The sequence below is a fragment of the Tamandua tetradactyla genome, chromosome 11, assembly GCF_023851605.1.
Source record: "Tamandua tetradactyla isolate mTamTet1 chromosome 11, mTamTet1.pri, whole genome shotgun sequence".
NCBI classification, from domain to species: domain Eukaryota; kingdom Metazoa; phylum Chordata; class Mammalia; order Pilosa; family Myrmecophagidae; genus Tamandua; species Tamandua tetradactyla.
The window spans coordinates 14,489,976-14,504,693 of record NC_135337.1 but is presented as its reverse complement, the minus strand read 5'-3'; the positions used below and the strand labels follow the sequence as shown (position 1 = coordinate 14,504,693).

General features: G+C 41.0%; 1 protein-coding gene across 9 annotated transcripts in view; it reads right to left on the bottom strand.

Annotated features, from left to right (window-relative positions):
• Window positions 1-3,249: 3,249 nt before the first annotated feature.
• The window catches only part of HENMT1 (HEN methyltransferase 1), a 43,124-nt gene continuing 31,655 nt past the window's right edge, over window positions 3,250-14,718 (bottom strand). For all 9 annotated transcript variants that reach the window (XM_077120054.1, XM_077120056.1, XM_077120060.1 and 6 more), the window contains 3 exons: window positions 5,607-5,786; window positions 4,761-4,938; window positions 3,250-4,094 (listed from right to left, as the gene is read on the bottom strand). In XM_077120054.1, the coding sequence (XP_076976169.1) occupies window positions 3,675-4,094; window positions 4,761-4,938; window positions 5,607-5,786 (778 nt within the window). In that variant the 3' untranslated portion in view covers window positions 3,250-3,674. The remainder of the gene's footprint in view (window positions 4,095-4,760; window positions 4,939-5,606; window positions 5,787-14,718) is intronic.

The following is a 14,718-nucleotide window of genomic DNA, read 5'->3' as shown; positions in this document are numbered from 1 at the left end:
ATAATATTGGGGGATGTAGGGGTGTGGGATGTTTTGAGCATTCCTTTTTACTTTTATTTTTATTCTTATTTTTCTTGTTTACAGAGTAATGAAAATGTTCAAAACTCAATTGTGATGAATGTACAACTATATGATACTGTGACCCATTGAGTGTATACTTTAGATGATTACATGGTATGTGAGTATAGCGCAATAAAATTGCATTTTAAAAAAAAGGATCTAGGCCACGGATGGAAAGCTAACCTGAAGTTTGGCAGACCCTAAAATATTCTTTAATCTAATTAGGCCTCAGATGGTTTGTTTATAATGTGCTTATTTACTAAGAACTATGTAGCAGGCACAGAGTGTGAAAGGGAAATAACTTGGCTCCCATCTCCCAGCCCAAAACATGTAAACTGCAAAGAGGATGGACAATTTGGTTTATGCTTAAGGTGTTTAATGACTGGCAACCCAATACTTGCAGGTAAACTGAAATACCTATGTAGGCTCAGAAACTAATACTGAGCCAACCTACTTCTTTAATTTCAGAACCATCAAAATTGGAATAACTGCGATCAGCAACTGATGCTGACAAGGGTTTGTGGGGCAAACCCATCAGCCTAATCCCTACTTCATCTCACCCAACCCCCAGCTAACAGACCACAGCATCCCTTACTATAATACCCATATTGTTTACTTTTTATTTTGAAATGCTTTCAAACTTACAGGACAGTTAAAATAATACTACTACAAAACCCATACAGAGAACTCCAGCATACCCCTAACCTCTAGGCAGCCTTCCTCCTCAGATACCCAGATCCACTAATTTTAATGTTTCAACACATTTGTCACATCATTATTTCTATCTGTTTATCTATCACTCTGTCTATCCATTTCTAAATACTTGAATGTAGGTTGTATATATTATGCTCCTTGAACACTTAATACTGCCATGTGTACATCCTAAATACAAGGATACTCACTTACATAACTACCCTAAGGCCGGTCATCAAGTTCAAGAAATTTAACATTGATATAAAGCTTGCAGACTATATTCTGATTTTTTCATTTGTCCAGTTAATATCCCTTTGAACCTTTTCTCCTCACTTGCTAGATCCTATCCAGGATGATGTACTGCACTTAATTGCCATTCTCTTTAGTTGATCTTTTTTTAATTCTGAGAACATACATACAACACAACTTCCCCATCTCGACCACTCTCAAGCATTCTTCAGTGGAACTAATCACATTCATAATATTGTGGTGCCCGCACCACCTTCATTACTCAAGCTTTCCCATTTCCCCAAACTGAGCCCCTACACCCATTATATATTAACTTCCCACTCCACTGTCCCCTGCCCCTGTCAACCCGGACTCCAGTATCTGTCTCTGTGAGCTTGCATATTCTCTATTTAGGGTTGACTCTGCTCTGCCTTTTTCTTTAAACCAGTCAGGTATTTCACCTGTCTTAAAACAATCTTGTAGAAGAAAGAGTGTGTTCACTTCCTAGGCCTAAAATGTGCACTGCTGTAAAAATTTGCTTCCTGGTTACGAAAATGAGCCTTATTATCCATTATCTCATTGTAGTAACATGTATCTAACATCACTTCTAAAGATTGATACAGCTGTAGAAAAGTTTTGGTAATGGATGGTGTGAATTGTGGTTAACATCACTGAACTGTACATTTGAAAGTAGTTAAAATGAGAAATGTTATGTTGGATATATGTTACTACAATGAAATCTTTTTTTAAATCTTCGTCAGTGATTCTTAACCTTAGAAGCACATAAGAATCATCTGATAGGATGACCAACCCCAAAAAAGAAAAAAAATAATGCCTCTATCTTTGTGTGAGGGACCATACTCTTCTCAGTGCTTATAGGAATTCTTATGACTATTTTCCCTTATTGTACACATAGCTGAGGCAAAAATTCCCCAAACAACAACCAAATTTTGGCTGCAAAAGGAAAATCTCTTATTTTTTTCCCCTTAGAGAAATCACTATTACTGTACTACTAAAAAGCAAGAGTAGATGGCTTTCTATTTAGAGCAAAGATCAGCAAGCTATGGTCCCCAAACCAAATCTGGCTGCTATTTTAGTAAATAAAAGTTCTAGTGGAAAACAGCCACATCCATTCATTGACGAATTTACTGCTTCTTTTTCTGTTCAACTCATTCTGCATTGAGCAAGAATGACTAATCAGCAAAGCTGGAAACATTCACTAAGAAAAAGTTTGCTGACTTCTGCCCTAGGGTAAAAATTGTGCAGATGCCTAGAAAGGGGAGGACAGAGGAACTTTTATGGGAGTGGAGAAGAGGTGTGTAGTTCCAGATGGTATGCATGCTTGAGCAAGTGGGGCAGGGCATGGGGAAATCAGTGTAGGTATATGAAAGAACTGATAGAGAGCTCCATGCAATTTAAGGAAAGGACGCTGGTTAACAGGACCATCCTCTTTCCGTCTACTTAACCCTTAAAAATTCAGCTTGAAAACTATGTCCCCCAGGAAGCCTTTCCCAGGAACCAGCTCTTTGCTGCACGGGTTCTGTTTCAGATTCGTCATGGTGTTTCAGTTGTGGCACAGCTGACTAGTTGCCACGTGTTCCTTCTCCCTTTCTTCCTTGGCAAAAAACCACCCCGTGGGCACATGGCCTCCCAGAATAAATACTTTCCAGCTTCCCTTGCTGCTACATGTGGCTGTGAGATTTCATTCTGGTCAAGAAGGAGTCGTCTTGAGTAAAAACTCTCAGGAAGATGTTTCCAGAGGGCTGGCATGTACCTTTTTGTCCCTTTTGCTTCCCTTTTTCCTTTCTGTTGACTGAAATATGCAATTTTAGCTAGAACTCAAACCTCCATCTTTGTGGTAAATATGATGGGAGCAGGGTGGGAGACTGGGTCCCTATGGTTGCAAAGCCACCACATCTGGTCTGCTTACCCCTGTACTTCTCTACCTCAGAGAGAAATGTCTCATTTAAAACACTCTGTTTTTCCCCTTATCAAATGAAGCTGTATTTCTCTCTCCCATTGCTTAAACCACCCCAACTCCAACCAGTAAGTTCCTGGAAAAGGGAGTACTTCAAAAAAGTAGGCAGCAGTTACACCATGAGGAGGCTTCTACGTCCTTCATAACAAACCTCTAAGTCCTGCATTCCTGGTTTGTGTAAGGTTTTAGACCAACCAATACAGTGGTTAGAGTATAGCCCTAAAAAGGTAGTAAGTCCATTTTAAAAGGTATTCAGTAAGAACCCCTGGGAAAAGGCTTTAAACACTATATTTGATCAACTTTCTTTTACTGTCACACTCAGCACATGGATCTAACACAAAAAGTTTAATAACAAACACATTATGAACCAAATACCTACCTCCAAATAAAGAATATTTTAAAAATTGGGCTAGGTAAGTTCTAAAAATAGTTCGTGAAATATTACCACATCCAGTATTTCTTCATTCTTGAGAAAACATGGAAGAAAAATTGTAATTTCAAAGGAAAGTACCCCACTTTCGGTGTTAACCCCTAATAGCTTACTTAGGTTTACAGCAAACAGCCTGGCTATTAAGTCAAACATGTGTCCACGGTCTTCTCTTTGTAACTTAACATATAAAAGAAAGTTTCATGAATTAGGACGACACAAAAAAAGTTGACATGCTAAATGAGTCCAAGTCCCGCTCAGACGCTGAATCTCGGAAGCTGAGCGGGCTCAGTCCTCGTCCTCGTCCTCGTCGTGCACGGCCACCTCCACCGCAGAGCCGTCACTGCTCAGCGTCACCCGGTCGGCAATCAGGGCTCTCAGCGTCTCCACGTTCACACACAAGGGTTTCACTCTGGGCAAAGCCAAGAGCCTTTCCAGGGGCACACAGAACTTATTCCCAACACAGAAGGGTTTGGGTGTCTTCTCCGGGCTGCCCTTTTCCACCAGAAGTCCCGGTTCGTAGCATTCGAAGGGGGCTTGGGAGTAGCCAGTGTCTTCGGGCAGATCCCCACAGCAGGCCCCGCCCGGCTGCTGCCGCCCCCGCAGGTGCTCCCTCCTCATGGCATAGACCTCGGGGATCACCTCGCTCAGCACGGCGCACTGCCGGTACTTTCTCTGCTGTAAACTTGGATAGGTGACTGTATAAACCTGAAGGAACAACAACAAAACAAAACAAACAAAACCTATACCATTTTTTTGCCACATAAGAACTATAGATGCCTACTGGATATATGTCGAACTGTACTAATCTTAAATGCCTCCATTATAATGAGAGTCAAACTACTGACATATAGGCATAGATTATCTGATTTGCTTTCAAAATTCTAATGATGAAAGTCTAACATAATACCCAGCCAGGTTTCAATCAAATCACACTAACCCAATAGTCCACCTTATTAGATTAAAAAAAAAATTTAAGGAAAAAGGTTCAGTTAACAAAAAGGGAAAATTGTTTTTTCACCACCCCCTCCTTAAATCAAAAGAATCCGCGGAGCTGGGAGGTTCTGTTCTAACAGGCGGTCCTGAGCCAGGCTGAGAGGATACTACTGGCTTTGCTGGCGCCTGCGGACAGTCCCAGCAGACTTCAGAAGCGGGAGCTGCTGGCACAAACGAACTCAGAAGCCTCCTGAGAAGGTTCCAGCAGAACATCATTCTCTGTGATGTGCTCTGAGATGAGACAGAAGGCCGGGCAGTCTCAGGGCTACATAAGACCAAAGGAAACCAGTCACAGGGTCTGAAGGATTCCCCTAGGGTCAACTTCAAAAAGGGTCCTTTACACCTGTCCCTGCCAGCTCCTTCACGGAGAATACTCACAACTTTATAGACATGCTCGCTGGGCTGCTCTGGAACACGTGGTTCAGCTGCCTCTGCTCGGTTTTTCCTGAAGATCCCTATCTGGGTACAGTATCCCACACTCTCGGCTCCAGCTGGTGGTTTCCCCAGGCCAGAGAACTCCACTGAGTAACTGTAGAGACGTGCCACATCTAAAGCCCTGAAGTCAAAACAAGAAGAGATAACATTTTTTTCCCTAAACTTACAGCTATTATTAAATAAGCAACATTTCAATGAACTTCAATACTTCTACGTTGTTGATTCCTCCACCACCACATAACGCCACACCACTGGGGTTGCTTGATTTCTTTATTTCTGTGGGGATCACTCAAGAAATGACAGTGTCCACTTTTAAGTAAGCGTAAGAACATGGAGAAAAGGAAAGTTCTGGGGCAGGGTATGGGGGTGGATAAGAAGACCTCAAAGGCTACAACCCCAACTCCCTACTGGGGTTTCCCTGGACAGGGGCACACTGCGGGCCCTCACAGCTCTGCCCCTTGCCTGTGTTTGGTTTCCTGCCTCCACACCAACTCTCTATATGCCTTCACATAAAAGGTGTCTGCTGCCCACAGCCCCTTTCCACGCCCACCTGCTGGAGACCTGACTAGGGGGATAAACACACTCCTCATTTCTACTTTGCCCAAATGCAGAAAGGTTCCGTTTTCTAATCTTGGCATAAAACAAATCGTAAAAAGAATAACTGTAAGCTAATTTATTGAGATAAATTTAAAAATAATTTAGGTAATGTACAAATATCAAGATTTACTTCCTAGAATTTTCAATTCCAATGGGATCCTCCCCCCCAAAAAAAAATCTTTGTGAACTCACCATGTCTGAAACTGTAGTCTGTTCCATTCAAATTTGTGATCTGAATCTCTCAAGTTTACTACTGGAAACAGGGGATTGAATTCAGAGTTTGGCGTGCTGATGACAATCATGGCTGGAGAGAAGAACCCAAATACCACCTCTGGAAATTTGGCCAAATCTTTTGAATCCAGATGTTCTATTCTAAAGTGGTTAATTGGAAAGATACAAATAATACAGCTTTTCCAGCAAGTGTTTTCCAAATTAATTTAGCAAAACAAATTCTCTCTCTGCATTGGTTTCCCCTTCTTTGATGTTTTCAACAACCTTCTTTGAAGTTCTCAAATGACCTGAAAACAATTATTCATATATTCTCATTCTCCCCAGACTCCCACCCATGACAGCCTTTTATTCTCACCAATAATTTAGGTATATGAACATGTGCTTTTTATGGCATGATACACCAAGAACGACATATCACTTCTATGGTATTCGTGTCAAAAATGTCTACCATTGATCTTATCAGGAGGAAAAAGACAAATCTAGGTTGAGAGACACTCTACAAAATAAGTAACAAGCATTCTTCAAAACTATCACAGGCAAATAAAACAATGAAAGACCTGTTCCAGAATACAGGAGGCTAAAGAGATATGACAATGAAATGTAACATGTCCCTGGATTGAAACCTGAACTAAAAATTTAAAACAAAGGTCATTACGGGAATAATTAACAAATGGACTGTGGTTTAGGTAATAGTACTATATTAATCTTAAATTTCCTGATATAGACAATTGTTCTGCGGCAATATAAGGAAAAAATCCTTGTCCTTAGGGAAAAAAATCTACTGAAATACTTAAGTGGTAAAGAGGGATGATGTCTCCAACTTAATCTCAAATGGTTCAGATAAAAAAATACATACATACACAAACATATATAGAGCAAGTGAGAGACACATATGGGGCCAAATTAAACTAATAAATCTGGGTAAAGGGTATATGAGAAGACCTGTACGATTTGTGTCACTATTCTGTAAATCTGCAATTGTATAAAAATTAAGTTACAAACAAAAAAAGGATCTCACAAAGTCTTGCTGACATTCCATCTAAGTCAATCTGCCCTAAAGAAACCAGACATCTTCTACAAGTGTGTCATAGGGGCCTGAGCTTCAAATGAATTCATCAGCATCCTAGGAACAGGGTGTAGGGTGGCTGGCAGCAGGGACAGCTGTCTGTTATCGTGGGCCTCTCTCTGCTTTCCCCTTTACCCCTACCCCGGAGAGTAAGATAAGAACTGAGCTTGCATATCTGTAGCACCCTCCTTCCCTGCCTGCTTTGTCTGTATTGTCCTCCTGCCTGCTCTGGTCTGCTTGCAGCCCTGCGGTAAGCTTACCAGTAAATACCCAGCCCCCGGGGGGGAAGATGTGTGGTTTCCCAGCCCTGAGTGCAGATAAGCCCGCCTCATTCTGGTATACAGTATCAACGAGCCCACTGCTGCTGTTCACCCAAGCCATGTTTTCCAACAGGCCTATCAATAATCAAGTTGATGTTTTGAATGCCAACTGCCTCTTTCCCATCTCCATCTATACCAATGTGAGTAAAAAGGAATTATTAATTATGTCTACTAAAGCTCTAATATATAAAAGGGCAAGTTAAGACTGCTTGGTAAAGAAGGACCCACACACCTAGGGGTTCTGAGTTGTCACAAATACCAACCTTGAGGAAGGAGGCATTCCTGCATTCAAGGTGAGAAGCAGAAGCCTTGCCTGTGGCTGTGCAATGTCAGCAGAGACCTCCCAGTGAACCATCCTGAACAGAGCACAGCTCTAAGCATGGGGAAGCCTGGAAGTGGAGGGTGGACAGACCTCAGCTGTGCTGAGGAGCTTTGCTGTGGTGGCATCAGACAATTATGGCTCCATAGACTGTACTAATTTTCAAAAGAATTTATGGACAACTGTAAGAACTTCAGTTTTTATGGTAGTGGAACCAGATAATATCAGAAGGCTTACTCCATGCCAGAAAGTAATCTACAGTGCTTACACATCTCCACCCAATTAAGTTCTTACTACCACCCTAAGAGGAATACAGTGTAGTTAAGGCTGTAATGGAGGAAAATGGAGAGCACCGAGGAAGTGAGAATGGACAGGATCCTGGAAGTGAGGCAATTATCATATCAAGAGGATATTTCAAGGGAGTCCTCTCCAACCAGCCTGCTCTGCTGGCCCTGTCTGCACGTGGTCAGGTGATGCCCAGACTCAACACAAACCCCTCAGGGTCCCTTCTATTCTATCTTCTTTCTTTTAGAGACAAGCTTATTGACCAAAAAAAAAAAAAACCAGTACACATTTAAATACCTCTAGGAGTCCATGTGTTCACTAGAAAAGCCAAGCAGGAGAATGCAGGCCTATGAGAAGGAGGGCGTGAGTACAGGGAGCCAGTTGGCTCTCACTGACCCAGGAACATGGGGAGGGGGAGCCAGAGGTTCCCTAACTTCAATAGAAACAGGAGAACAGGGCTATGTGAAAGCTCCCAATTTTAAAAACAATGAGCAATTTATTTAAAACTTTTAACATAATATTTCCCATAATGAAATATTTAGCAAATTTTACACACAACACAGACCAAACAAAATGACCCATGCCAAAGGTAATTACTGTGTTTCAACCTCTGGTCTGTATCTCTAACACTCCCTGCACTATCACTCCTTAACCCAACTTTCAGATCTCAGGGCCCTACTGACAGGATCTTTGTTGCTGTAATGAGGATAATATTGGTGAAGTATTAACCAAGGTACTTCTGTTATCCCCTCCGATGATGTCCTCTTAGAGGCCTGCTATCTCCAGTGCTGGGCCATTCCTCCCTCCCAAATGCTGCCTTTGTAGCACAGAGAACAAAACTGCCTAGGTCCGAAGAGAAACAGGAATCCTGAATTTCCAAACTACCAGCACTTTAGAGACCAAGGAGTCTTCCTAAGCTCCAAAGCAAATTCTGTAACATATCAAAAGCCAGGTTTGATGGACCAGATCACAGAACTACTTCCTTAATGTAAGGAGGGTCTCCATGAGGTTGAGTGCCCTTGAGAAGAGGGAAGCTGCAACAAGCAGGAAGTTCTTGCCAGAGTAGGAGGAGAAAGCCCATATCTAGCCTGGGGACATAAGATGAAAGGCAGAGAGGGGGTTGAGGGTATGACATGTCATTCTTTTCCTGGCCAAAGTCTCAAAAGAGAGAAGTCTTTTTGATGGGTTAAGGGGACAATTACAGAGATTTCTGCTCCACTTCCCATGAGACTCTAAGAAAAGGAAATCCAGATAAATAGAGAGGAAATAAAGAACTGAAACCAGAAGCAAAACATACACTGATCTTATGACCCAGCAATCCCACTCATAGATGGGATTTACTCAGGTGGAATATGATTTACATTCACACAAAACCTGTATGTGAATATTCATAACAGTTCTAATTCATAATAACCCCAGACTGGAAACCAACCAGATATCCCTGAATAGGTGACTGGATAAACTGGGGTTTATCCACACAGTGGAATACTACTCAGCAATGAACCGAAACAAATGAAGAAGAACTTGGATGAATCTCAAAGGCATCTACTGAGTGAAAGAAGCTGATCTCAGAAAGGTAAGTACCATATAATTTCATTATTGTATTGTTACTGAAGAGACCAAAATATAGTGATATAGAACAGATCAGTGATATTCAGTATTTAACAAAAGGGAAAAAGTGTGTTTACAGTGTGTAGTATAAGGGAGCTACCTGGTGAGATAGAACTATTTGTAACCAGCTGTGTTTAGTTTGCAAGCTGCTGGAATGCAATATACCAGAACTGGAATGGCTTTTAAAAAGAGGAACTTTATTACTAAGTTACAAGTTTATAGTTCTAAGCATATGAAATTATCCAAACTAAGGCATCCAGGGAAAGATACCTTAATTCAAGGAAGGTCACTGGGTCAGAAACACCTCTGTCAGTCATGTGGCTGGCATCTGTTGGTCCTTTGCTCCTGGGCTCCGTTGCTTTCGACCTGTTATTGTGGGGGTTCCTCACTTTGCTTCTCTAGGGCTGGCTTTCATCTCTTGGCTTCCCTTGGCTCTCTCCAGGTTCTGGCTTGCTTAATATCTCATGGCAACATCTATAGGGCTCCAGCCATTTCCAAACATCCATGTCTCTGTTCTCCACATATCGCATCTGTGTCAGCTCTGCTGTGAATTTTCTGTCAGCTCTGAGGCTTCTGTTTTTTCTACAAAAAGTTTCCTCTTTTAAAGGACACCAGTAAACTAATCAAGAAACACCTAGAATGGGTAAAGTCACATCTCCATCTAGTCAAAAGTTCATATCCACAATAGGGCAGGCCATATCTCCGTGGAGAAAATCTAAACACGTTTCCACCCTACAGTATTGAATCAGGATTAAAAGAAAGGGCTGCTTCGACAAGACTGGATCAGAATTAAAACTTGGCTTTTCTGGAGCACATAATACTTTCAAGCCAGCACACCTGCTTCTGGTGACAGATCCACAAAACTCTGTGTTAAAACTCATGTAACTGTACATCAAAACATCAATTTTTTTGTATGCTGTATGGCAGGAGTCACATTTCATTCTTTTTCCATATGAATATCCCCTTATTGCAGCACCATTTGCTGAATTTTTGTTAGTTTTTTCATTTGTTTGTTTGGGGAAGTGCATGGGCCGGGAATCAAACTCAAGTCTCCGACATGGCAGGCAGGAATTCTATCACTGAACTACCTCTGCACCCTCAAAAACATCAATTTTGATGGCAGAGTAGGGTGGGATCACTTTCCAGTCTCTGTGGAACAACAAGAATCGAGATGGATATTAGATAGATAGATAGATAGACAAACAGACAGTAGGGATTACAGTTGAAGTAGAGAGCCTGGGACAGAGAGAGAGGGGTGGGTATCTGTGCTGGTTTGAATCTGTTGTGTACCCCAGAAAAGCCAAGTTCTTTAATCCTCATTCAATACTGCTGGGTGGGATCTTTTTGCTTCCACGAAGATGTGACCCACCTAATTGTGGATGGTGTTCTAGTTTACAAGCTGCCGGAATGCAATATACCAGAAACAGAATGGCTTTCAAAAAGGGAAAAATAATCAGATGCTAGTTTACAGTTCAAGGCCAAGAAAATGTTCCAATTAAAACAAGTCTATACAAATGTCCAATCTAAGGCATCCAGGAAAACATACCTTGATTCAACAAGGCCAATGAAGTTTAGGGTTTCTCTCTCAAGTGAGAAGGCACATGGTGAACACAGTCAGAGCTTCTCTCTCATCTGGAAAGGCACATGGTGAACACGGTCAGGGTTCCTCTCTCATTTGGAAGGACAACATAGCGAACACGGCATCATCTGCTAGCTTATTCTCCTGGGCTTCCTGTTTCATGAAGCTCCCCAGGAAACATTTTCTTTCTTTCTCCATCTCCAAAGGTCGCTGGCTGCTGAACTCTGCTTCTCATGGCTATGTCGTTCTGCTCTGCTCTCTGAATCTCTCATTCTCTAAAATGTTTCCTCTTTTATAGGACTTCAGAAACTAATCAAGACCCACCCAAATGTGTGGAGACATGTCATCACCTAATCCAGCTTAACAACCACTCTTGATTGGGTTACATCTCCAGGGAGAAGACCTAATTATAGATTCAAACATCTAGTATTGAATAGAAATTATCCTACCTTTACAAAATGGGATTTAGATTAAAACATGGCTTTTCCAGGGGACATACATCCTTTCAAACCAGCACAGATGGTAATTTTTGATTACATGGTTTCCATGGAGATGTGTCTCCACCCCTTCAAGGTGAGGTTGCTTACTAGAGTCCTTTAAGAAGGACTATTTTGGAAAATGCCTGAAAACCAATATATGCCAGATACCATTGGAGATGAAAAAAGAAAATGCCTCCAGAGAAGCCATTAAAGAAACCTGGAGAGAAAGCTAGCAGGCATCTCCACGTGCCTTTCCAGATTAAAGAGAAACATCATCAGCCTTCTTAAAACAAGGTTTCTTTCCCTGGATGCCTTAGTTTGGATGATTTTATAGCCTTGACTTAATGTGGACATTTTCACAGCCACAGAACTGTAAACTTGCAAATAAATTCCCTTCTTAAAAAGCCGTGCCACTTCTGGTATGCTGCATTCCAGCAACTTACAAACTAATACAGTATCCTCAACTGCAGGCCCACCAGAGGGAGTGCACAGCAGAGTGCAGGTCCGAGGGAGCAGTACATGCCTCTGCTCAGGCCAGCTCCCACAGCAGGATTGGGAGGTCATGCCTTATGGCCCCACGGCTGGGAGTTCCCATGGAGAGCCTGGAGAGCAGAGGACTTGCTTTCCCTGTGACAGGGACTGCTGAGTCAGGGCATGGTGTCTGCTCCCCATCCCTGAAGTGGGCCACAATGGGCTCCTGGTTTTGGCAGAGACCAGGGATCTACCCTACCCCCACCCCCCAAGGAGGAGGGGGAGACTTGGAGTGGAACTGACCAGATAGCAGGCTGGTGAGGAAGGATCATGGCATTCCACTTCCCCTCTCCTTTACCCATGAAGGCCTGGGGAACTCATGGATGGAGAAGAGGGGCCAAGTCACATATCAACATCTCTCTCCTTTGTTTTTTTGTCTGGTACATGGGACAGGAATTGAATCCAAGTCTCCCACAAGACAGGCAATCTTTCTACTGAGCCACCTGTGCACCTTTTTCTGTCTATTTTTTAAGAGACCCTCAAGTATTTTTTTTCTGCTTTCTCTTTTTTGCATGGGCCAGGAGTCAAACCCAAATCTACCACATGACAGGAAGGCATTCTGTGCTGAACTACCTGCACACCTTTACTACCTAGCTTTTAACAGAGCCCAAAGTAGAATCACACTCCCTACATGAAATCCAGGTCTTGGTTTGGTGGGGAATTACTGACAAACCAAGTGCAAAATGGGGCCTTCAACGCAAACCCACATTTACAAAAATTTAGACGAGTGAAGAAAACCAACTTGCAAAATACTTTACTGAGATAATCAAATGCCCTGGATGCAACAGAATATCACAAAGCACATGAAGATCTGGACAGAAATGGCACCATTAAATGACCAAATCAAAACACTGAAGGGGAAACAGAATACGGAACTACTACTCAAGGATATTTATAAATAAAGGATGTCAAGTAGACAAAGAAGAACCTAGAGAAGAATTTGAAAGATTAAACAGAAAAATAGCAGATCTCACAGAGATGAAAGATATTGTAGAACAAATTTAAAATATACCAGAGACACACAAAAACAGATGTGAAGAAACAGAATGAAGAATAAGTAAGCTAGAAGACAGAATAATTGAACTCGAGTGCACAAAAAAAACAAATGGCAAGAAAGATGGAAATAATGGAATTGTATCTCAGGGAAATGATGGACAGCAAAAGGCACACAAATATAAGAATCAGAAGGTGTCCCAGAAGGAGAAGAGAAGAATAAAGGGCTGGGAAGGTTAGCTGAAGAGATTATCAGAGAAAATTTCCCAACCTTAATAAAAGACAAACATGCAAATCAAGGAGGCCCTAAGAACCCCAAATAGAATAAATTCAAATAGGCCTACTCCAAGTCACATAGTAATCAGACTGTCAAATGCTAATCAGACATAAGACTAAGTTCGAACTACTCAACAGGAACCCTGGATGTGAGACAGCAGTGGTATGATATATTTAAGATCCTGAAAGAGAAAGGCCTCCAGCCAATAGTTCTTTATCTAACTTTGAAGGTATTCTTTCTCCTAAAGGTCAAGGGAGAGATAAAATCTTCAAAGACAAACAAAGACTGAGAGAATTAATCAACAAGAGACCTGCCCTACAAGATGTACTAAAAGGAGTTCTGTCACCTGAAAAAAAAAGACAGGAGAGGGAGGTCTGGAGAAGGGCACAGAACTGAAGAGCACCCATAAGATTAATTCAAAGGATAAAAAGAGAGAGAAAAAAGAATATTTAGAACTAACAAAAACTGAGGATAAGATGGTAGATTCAAGAACTGCTTTTACAGTAATAGCTTTGAATGTTAATGGACTAAACTCACCAATTTAAAAATACAGATTGGCAGAATGGATTTCAAAATATGATCTCTCTATAGGCTGTTTACAAGCAATGCATCTTAGGTCCAAGGGTACAAATAGATTGAAAGTGAAAGGATGGAAAAAGATGCTCTATGCAAGCTATAATCAAAATAAAGTAGGAGTAGCTAAACTAATACCAGATAAAATAGACTTTAAATGTAAAGATGTCATAAAAGACAAAGGTACTTCCAATCAAGGAGCTCCAAAGTACATGAGACAAACACTGGTGAAACTGAAGGATGCTACAGTTGTTTTAAAAATTCAATATACCACTCTCTTCAATATACAGAACAACCAGACAGAGGAGCACTATGAAAATAGAGAACATAAACAATGAGATAAATAAATTAGATCTAACAGACATATATAGATTGTTACACCCCAAAACACCGGCAATACATTTTTTCTCCAGTAATGATGGAACATTCCAGGATAGAACATATACTGGGACACAAAACAAGTCTTCATAAATTTAATCAGATTGAGATTATCCAAAGCACTTTCTCTGACCACAATGGAATGAAGGTGGAAATTAATAACTACCAAAGAACCAGAATTTTCACAAATATTTGGAAATTAAACAACACATTCTTAATAATCAATCTGTAAAAGAAGAAATTGCTAGAGAAATAGATAAATACCTGGAGACAAATGAAAATTAGAATACAGCATATCAGAACTTAAGGGATGCAGCAAAGGCAGTGCTGAGAGGGAAATTTACTACCCAAAATGCTTAAATTTAAAAAGAAGAATGAGCAAAAATCGAGAACTTAACTACTTATCTAGAGAAACTAGAGAAAGAATAGCAAAATTAACACCAAATCAAACAAGAGAAATAACAAAGATTAAATCAGAAATAAACAAACTGGAGAACAAAAAACCAACAGAGAGGATTAACAAAACCAAAAGATGGTTCTTTGAGAAAATCAGTAAAATTGATAGACCCCTAGGCAAGACTAACAAAGAAAAAAAGAAAGATGATGCAAATAAACAAAACCAAATATGAGAAGGGGGTTATTACCATGGATCTTGAAGAAAT